The sequence below is a fragment of the Papio anubis genome, chromosome X, assembly GCF_008728515.1.
Source record: "Papio anubis isolate 15944 chromosome X, Panubis1.0, whole genome shotgun sequence".
NCBI lineage: Eukaryota > Metazoa > Chordata > Mammalia > Primates > Cercopithecidae > Papio > Papio anubis.
The window spans coordinates 51,760,043-51,769,249 of NC_044996.1; the positions used below are offsets into that span (position 1 = coordinate 51,760,043).

At 44.1% G+C, this 9,207-nt stretch overlaps 1 protein-coding gene across 1 annotated transcript in view; it reads right to left on the reverse strand.

The window, feature by feature from the left end:
- TMEM35A (transmembrane protein 35A) overlaps positions 1-8,097 on the reverse strand; it is a 16,072-nt gene extending 7,975 nt beyond the window's left edge. Inside the window, exon 1 of the mRNA XM_003917985.5 lies at positions 7,790-8,097. Within this exon, the coding sequence (XP_003918034.1) occupies positions 7,790-7,909 (120 nt within the window). The 5' untranslated portion in view covers positions 7,910-8,097. The remainder of the gene's footprint in view (positions 1-7,789) is intronic.
- Between the last annotated feature and the right edge of the window lie 1,110 nt (positions 8,098-9,207).

Consider the following 9,207-nt stretch of genomic DNA (forward strand, 5'->3'; position numbering starts at 1 on the left):
TCTTTTACGTATTGCTACTATTCTTTTGACTACCCTAAGCTGAATTCCAATTTTAGTTTCTCTTGCCATTAAATTAAGCCGGAGAAAAATTTCACGGCATTTACCTTAGTTTCCTCACAGATTCATAGAAGTAAACCTCAAATGAGCATTTTGGAGATTTAGGTAAATAATCAAAAAGTGTCATGCAAGCATCAGCTGGAGGACAACACACACACACATTTGACTACAATCTGTTAATAATTGAAGTGTCACCGGGAAAGCGGCTCACACTTCCATAATTAGTACTTTGGGTGTTAAAACAGTGGATCACCCGGATATTTATATTCGGCTGGTCATGGCAAAACCTCCCATCATCTCTCTAAGATAAAATGCAACAAAGAAAGGTGGTGTCACACGCCCGTAGTCCTGAGGTGCTGAGGCAGGTGAGAATGACCTGGGAGAAAGCCATGTGAGCGAGACTGATGCACTTCCACTCCTGTTTCTGGGTGATGGGCAGAGCCAGACAAAACAAACAAACAAAAACAAAAACTCTACCACACAATTAGAACTATATACTTGCAAGTTATAATTTAATAACAAAATTCATTGATGAACTGGGTTAAGGTCCATTCTTGTGGGTATGAGTGACATTCTGATTCAGACATGAAATAAAAACAGTATGAACCTTTATTTTTGTTATTTCGGTTATTTCATTTATTTTATTTTTGAGACAGAGAGTCTCACTCGCCAGGTTGGAGCAGTTGCAAGCATCTTGGCTCACTGCAACCTCTGCCTCCCGGTTCAAGCGATTCTCCAGCCCAGCCTCCCTGAGTAGCTGAGATTACAGGTTTGTGCCACCATGCCAGGCTAATTTTTGTATTTTTAATAGAGACAGGGTTTCACCATGTCATTGTGATGGTCTCTGGTCTCTGGACTGCGGATCCACCACTACCAGCCTCCCAAAGTGCTGGGATTACAGGCGCGAGCCAACGTGCTGCCCGGCCTTTTGTGAGCCTTTTAATTTTTAATTTATTATTTTTCTTTTTGAGATGAATTTTATTCTGTCACCCACGCTTAGAGTGCAGCTGTGCGATCTCAGCTCACTGTAGCCTCCACCTCCCGGGTTCAAGCAATTCTCCTGCCTCAGCCTCCCAAAATAGCTGGGAATTACAGGCTTCATTGACGTGCTCCAGCTAATTTTTGTATTTTCAGTAGAGATGGGGTTTCACCATGTTGGCCAGGGCTGGTCTAGGAATCCCCTGGTTCGGTGATCCACCCAACCTTGGCTTCCTAAAATGCTGGGATTACAGGCGAGCGACGCGCCCAGCCAGAGCCTTTCTTACGTCATACCTTTTTCCTTTTTGTCATTTATTGCCACTACACCACAGCAAGATTCATGATCTCATATTAATGACATTAAATTTGAATAATAGCTCAAAACTGTCAGCCAATACACCTTTGGATACATACTAATAACCAGCCCAAGCCAGCTAACAGACAAATACAAATGAGAACACTGAGCAAGTAGTGTCCAGTTCAAATTCACTCATGCCAATTAGTAAAAGAAAAGATAAAACCTGGCTAATATACTGTAGAATTCCATTTATACAAAGTTCAAAATCGTACAATTGACTTATGTTGTTAGAAGTCAGATAGGTTGCTGAGCCACCTTGGTCTCTGAAGATAGGGGCCGGTGAGGATCACGCAGGTGAGATCGAGATCATCTCCTGGCTAATATTTGAAACCCCGCCTCTCTACTAAAACAAAAACACAAACTAGCCGGGCTAGGTGGCGCTGCCACTGTAGTCCCAGCTACCGGAGGCTGAGGCAGGAGAATGGCGCAAACCCGGGAGGCTGAGCTTGCAGTGAAATGAGATCGCTGCCACTGGTATTTCCAGCCTGGTGGTTTGTTTGCAGACTAATCCTGTCTCAAAAAGAAGTCAGGATAGTAATTACCCTTGAGGGGGTGGTAACTGAAGGCCAAGGAGGAAGGCTCTGGGTGCGCTATCATGTGGTGTTTTTGTGGCTTTTTGAGATATCTCACTCATCACCCAGGCTATAGTGCAGTAGCACAATCTTGGCTAATTGCAACCTCTGCCTCCTGGGTTTAAGCAATTATCCTGCTTCAGCCTCCCAAGTAGCTGGGATTACAGGTGCCCACCACTAAGCCCAGCTAATTTTTGTATTTTTGGGTAGAGACGGGTTTTGCCGTGTGTTGCCCAGGCTGAGTCCTGAACTCCTGACTTAGGCATCCACCCACTGGCCTCCCAAAGTGCTGAGATTACAGGATACATGAGCCACAGCACATGGCAATGTGCTTTTTCTTAAAATGAATGCTTGGTTACACGGGAATGTTCTGAAAATTCCTTGAGCTGCATACTTATGCTATGTGCATGTTTCAGTATATATGTTATACTTCAATAAGATTTACAAGGAAAAAAAAACTATATGAAAGCAGAAGAAAGCACTGATAAAAATATATTTTGGCAAAAAATCTCAGCCTGGTTGCTATCTTAAACCATAAAGCCTACATAAGTGCTGCAAAATGTACTGACTCATGTGTGATTTTTCTGAATCTCTGTAAGAAATAAAGCCCGTGTGAATCACAGATCATTGTTTAAATGTAATAAAAAGCCATTACATATTTAATTGCCAAATTGCCACATGAATGATAACCATCTTTTTTTTTTTTTTTTTTTAGATGGAGTTTCACTCTTGTTGCCCAGGCTGGAGTGAAATGGTGCGATCTCGGCTCACCACACCCTCTGCCTCCCAGGTTCAAGCGATTCTCTTGCCTCAGCCACCAGAGTAGCTGGGATTACAGGCATGCACCACCACGCCCAGCTAATTTTGTATTTTTAGTAGAGATGGGGCTTCTCCATGTTAGTCAGGCTGGTCTTGAACTCCCGACCTATTCTACTTTCCATTGTCATATAATGCCCACCTAAAGAGGAAGCTGGCAAGCTTGATCCTACCAGTCAAAGTGGACGCTTCCCAGATTGCATCTTAGGGCAGAAGACTGACTCCTGCTGTCAGTCAAAGATCTCTCTGAAACAAACTCTGCTTTTGTCCATACTGAGAGGCTACAAGCTCCCCAACATAAACTCTAACACATAGTTTAGCTTGTGATGGCAGACTGTGTGAACTAAGCAAAGCTGCTTCGCATCTCAGGGTCTGTTTCCTCTCTGAAAATAAACGTACTGTACCACCCTAGAGAGTGGTCTAAGCATCAGTAAATTACTATCTTATTACCTAGTTGGAAAACAATAGCAGTGATTGGGAGCTTAAAAGATTACCTATGGACATTAAATAAACTGCCCAAACATATTGGGAGTGTTTCCTCAGGATTACATAAACAGAAGGGCATTTAACTACACATAAACAAATAAATCAAATCAACAAAACCTTTACTATGAGGGGATGCAAAGAACCAGGGACTTGCCCAGTCATCCTCAGGACCAAAATCTCTTGGCTTTATTGTCACCAGGATTTTGGTGTTTTCTTACCTTTTCATATGTGGTCCCCTGTGCTTACAGGATGAAGCCACTACTACAAAAAGCTGAACACCAGATTTAAAGCAAGCCAACTATTTATATGTTCCCAGTCACTGCACAGGAAACTGCGTCCCAGCACTTTTAAGGGCTGTCTCCCATTTTCAAGTGAACTAATAAAGGCATTTAGTCAAGGGAATGGCCAGTCATGTTGAATTCACGTGGGATTTAGAGTACTCTATAATGATACTTGCTAAATCTGGAGGAGGTATGGGACAACACATGCCAAATGGGCTATTCAGAGATGCATCTGGAAGTTCTGCATGAGATCCACTGTACATTACACAGCAGCAAGTGTGGATTTTTCAATATTAACTGATTGCATAAAGGTCTGTCCACAAGGGCACATGAAAATAGCATCTTGTTCTTCTAAATGCTTGATTTCAGGCTGGGGGTGGTGGCTCATGCCTGTAATCCCAGCACTTTGAGAGGCCAAGATGGGTGGATCACCTGAGGTCAGGAGTTCACGACCAGACTGGCCAACACAGTGAAACCCCATCTCTACTAAAAATACAAAAATTAGTCAGGCGTGGTGGCACACACCTATAATCCCATCTACTCCGGAGGCTGAGGCAGGAGAATCGCTTGAATCCAGGAGGCAGAGGTTGCAGTGAGCCGAGATCACACCATTGCACTGCAGCCTGGGCAACAAGAGCGAAACTCCGTCTCATAAATAAATAAATAAATAAATAAATAAATAAATAAATAAATACTTGCTTGATTTCAGTCCCTTAAACTGGCTATTTAAATCAGTTAGGAAACCACTGCATAAAATAGAATCTCTTTTAATCACCTCACCCAAAGCATTTCTCAAACACACACTATAGCAAACACTGTACCAGACACTTTTATACATAATCTCAGTTAATATTTACAGCCTTCTGAGGTAGGCATTCCTTTTTTTTTTTTTTTCCTTAGGATGGTTTGTTTCTTAAGTGGTAGGCATTCTTATCCCCATTTTATGAACAAAGAAACTGAGACGCCAAGAGTAGCAGGACCTGAACCCAAGCCTGTGTGACTATAAAGCCTGCACTCTTTCCACTAACCCTTGCTGGCTTCTCCAGCACAAACAGGAGAAAATTTCACAGTTATTTGTTTGTTTTTTAGCAATGATTCTCCCTGGAGAAGATAACACCTAAGAATTACACAAACAATTTTAAAGCAAAACAAACAAATAAAAAAATAGTTGGCAGAAAAGCAAAAAAAAAAAAAAAAAAAGGGAAAAAAAAGAAATAAAAAGAAATCAAATCAAATCAAATCAAAAATCTAAATTTTAAAAATTGATTTTGAAGTAAAACAAAATCGAAAATATGGATTGGGCAGTTAAACTGGTACAATAAAAGGAGGAAGACTGTGCCGGGTATTCTCAAGAATCGGTTGTCAGTTCTGGCATCCATAAAAACCCAATATTTTTAACCATTAATGATCCTTCTATTGGGAGTATTGAGTCATGGACTTGGTTTCTCATCTCTGCTCCAACAACAGCTTACCTTCCTTGCCTTGGATATGTCATTAAACTTGTTCTGCTTCAGTTTATCCATCAGTAAAGTAAAAATAACGAATACACTAAATCTACCTCACAGAGATGTTCTAAAGAACAAATAATCTTAAAACAACAACAGCAGCAACAACGCTTTGAGATCTTATAAGAAATGCCACTGCAGTCAATACATGACTAACCTCCTCGATGCAGAGGAATCACTCCTTAATGGAAAACAAAAAATCCCGGATAATCATCCCAACTGATCTAGGGTTGGGGTTCTGAGAGACTCTCCTTCCGAGAGACAGGGGCTTCTTAGAGAGTCCCTCTAAGAGGCAAGAAATGGCTCCTGAACTGCATAATCAAGAGCCAACCAGAGAAATCTGAAGGGTGGTAACAAGCCAAGGCAATGCTACAATGACTCATTCATTCACCCATCCACTCCACAAATACATATTGAGCACCTTCTCTGTACTAGAACTGAATTTCCCTCCCTTTCCTATGGGAACGAGAATAAAGCTGGGCCAAGCCTAGGCACTATGCAGTAAGCTTTATGCCAGAGAGCAATCTCCAGTCTATGGCACGATGCTCAATGCAGGAGAGGACCCCAGCAAAGGGCAGTCTGAAAATCCTCTTCAAACTATTGTGACGTCTACTTCTCAGTTAGATACAATCTTTCCATTCCCTCTAGATGCCCCTAGCACAGAAGCGCAGAAGTGTGCATACACACCCACACACAATGGTTCTATATTGCTGTGTTACGCTATATCTATTTAAATATGTTCCTATGTATGATATGAAATCTTCATATTTGTTTCTTCTGCCTTTCATTAGGCTGCGCTAGACAGCTCCATTTCTAGGAAGAAACATACTGTAAACCCATTTGTGGCTGGTCCTCCTTGTGAGCTCCTGCCAAGCTGGTAGGAAGCTTCCCGGTGACTCCATCTTAGTTGGATTGCCTGCAGAGCCTAACACTGTACTTAAGGTGCAGCTTGGGGGGCCTCTGAAGCAGCTGACTAGGGTCTGGAGGGCAGGGAGCATACTGAAAAAAGGTAGTGTGTCCCTAAGGCTAGGGAAAGCTTACAAATACCTATGATGCATACGCACAAATATATAAATATATGTACATATGAAAAGTAAAGCAAGAGCATGTTCATTTATTCATAATCTAACACCAAACTACTACCACCAAGACAGAAATATAGTGGCATTTCTCCTCCACCCTATCCCTCTGTCCCAACCTCTTCAAGTCATTTGGTGGCTTCTGCTACCCCACCCCATCCCTCTTCTCCCAGTGCAGGCTGCCTCGGGTACTCATTTTGACCTGATTTCAATTCCATCTGGTCAAACATGCTGGGAGGAGGGGAGGGGAGAAGGAGAAGCATGTAAGGATTTGCCACTGGGGCTAGACCTAAACCCTTGAGTCCTAGCCACCCTCCCCCACCCTAGGGTGATCCTGCGGTGAGGAAGAAATGGAAAGCTCCAGCTTAAACCCTGAGACAGAAGCCAGAGCTGCCTGCAAACATTTTCTGAGCATCTATTAATATAATTTGCCAGTCTCCATCCATTTGCAGCTCACGTTAAGGGGCCCTGGAAAGCTCTGCAGTGGGTTCAGGAGAGCTATGAATTCCTCGCAATGTGTGAGACTGTTCCTCCCTGCCTCAGCCCTAACAGGGCTTGCCTCTTTTCTCTTTCCCCTTCTGTTCCTCCCCTAAGCTCCTTTCTCTCTTGACCTTGAGAGCCCAGTAATGTGCTCCCTCCCATTACGGGCAGTCTGGCAAAGGCGACAAGAAGCAGGGTCCCTTTAGCTGGGGTGGGGAAAAGAAGAGGCAAAGTGACAGGGGAAGAGGGGAGAGATCCGAAAGTGCTGGAAACATTCCCTGCCATCTCCTAGTACTCCACAGCATAAGAGCAAGTCCTCATCACGCCCAACTGGGGAAAGCAGCCCAGCCCCCAGGTTGCAGAGGAGATGTTTTGGCCAGTCACCTTCCGTGATTCCAACTCTGCAGAGGGGAAAACCTGCAGAGGGCCAGGCTCTGGTCATCCACAGAAGGCAAGGTGGGGATTACGGACTGTTTTGCAGGAGAGAAAAAGCAGATTTTGCAGATTTTGTAGATTACCTCACACACAAAACAAAATAAAACAAAATATCTAGCTCTCCCTTGAGAGAAGGGGAAGAAACAAGAGCTTAGTGACCTTTATTTGGGCCAAGAATGCTTTGTCTCAAGGATCCAGATACATACCCAGGTGGCTGGAGGAATACTATCAGCTGTCTGCCTGGGATGAGGAATACCAGCCAGTCCCTAAAAATTGCTTGTTTTAGTAGCCCATTTTTCCCAGCTCTTTCCCTCTTTTCTCTTTGTTCTGCTCTAAAATAAATAAACTCTCTGCTTGCTAAACTCTTAGCTCACAGGGAGGGAATCAGACTTGTAGACTGGTTGCCCGGACTTTGGGTGTGTGCTGGAAGGAGGGAAGGGCTCCTGCCAATGACAGGTACTATGCAGGTCTCAGCCTTCTGGTTTACTTGGGATGGGGGGTATTTGCTGGGCAACCCCTCCCCCAACTGGCATTCAGTGGCTCCAGTACAGCATAGCCCACAAAAGAAATCGCTCTTGCCCAGCTGCTCCTTCCTTCCGAGCTGCAAAGTTGTTGAGAAGGGAGGGTCCAGGTGGGGATAGGGGCTAAGGGGGGTGGTACCAGAAACTGAGAAGGAAAAAAGGGGAGAGGTCCTCGCAATCCCATGGGAGTGCGCTCCTCATCACCCGTATGCTTCACTTACCATCTCACTGTAGGCATCCTTGCTGAGCCTGGGGGTCAACTTGATAGTCCCCATGAAAACAAAGAAGAGTCCCAGGGCCACTGAGAGGGCCACAATAGTTACGGTTCTGGGGGATGCCATGTGGCTGCCAAGGCAGGTCCCAACTAATCCTTCTGATTTGCGCACCCGCTCTGTCCAAGGCGCAGGCAGTTAGCACAGGGAGAGCTGGGGGGACGCTGCGGAGGCAGCAGGCAGCTAGAATGACAAAGGGAGAGGAGGGAGCTCGAGAGAAAAATTGAGAGATCGAGATTCAACCACTCTCACTACAACAATCTCTGGGTCCTAATGCCCTTCGTGTGCTCACAGGCCAAAAGGACAGTCTCGAAGTTAAATGAAGCCCTAAACGAAAAACGGAAACTTCAAATCTTAAATGGGGAGAAGGGAGGTTATGTATGAGTTCGGTCACCGGGTGACCCCAGGAATGAGGAATTAGGGAAGACAGGCTTTGCTGCCACCTTCCCACTGGGCTCACTTTTCATCTCCCCCTCCCACTTATCATCCTTCAGTTATTCACTCCCTTTTTCCATCTCTTCCTTTCTGTCCCCCTTTCCTTTCCCTAAATCAAAATGTTGGTCCTCAGAGAGTTGTTTCTGAAGTTGGTAACACTCAAGTTTAAAACTGCAAAGCTGTCAGTCTTCAATGCTGCCAAAGAAGGCTTTCTCTTGCTCAGAAACCTTTAATGACTCTCATAGCCAGTGGTTAACTCCAGTTTTAAATTTAGAATTCAAGGCCCTCCACATTTTAACCCCTGTCTCTCTTTGGAGATTTAGTTTTCAATGGCTCCCACTGTCACATGCCACCACTCACCTATCTACTCATGGCCTCATACAACCTAAGCCTTCCCACCTCCTCTACCTTTAACTCCCTATCTTTTGACCCCGCCCCCCGCCATCACTCTTCCATTAGCATTAAACCTTTTCTTCAATGTCACCCCCTCCATAAAGCCTTTCCTGATTCATTCTCAGTTAGATATGATTTCTCCCTCCTCCAATTTTCTATAACAATATCCAATAATTGTTAACTGTTTACTAGATGCTAGACGCTGCCCTCTACTTGTTTTAACTAATTTAATCTTTACAGCAACACTATGGACTAAGTATGAGTCCCCATGTTATTAATGGGCACACTGAGGGGCTGGGAAGGTAAGTAACTTGCCCAAGAGTATACAGCTAGTAAGTGGAGAGCCAGGCTTCAAACCTAGGCAGTCATTTCTAGAGCCCAGGCTCTTAACAATTGCTCTGCTGCCTCTCCTGTAATATTTTTCACTATTAGTGTGGCACTTAAAGTTGTTTAGCACTGTAAGTGTGCACGCACACACATGCACATACAGAGTTTTGTTTTGTTTAGAGACAAGGTCTCACTCAAGTGATCCTCCATCT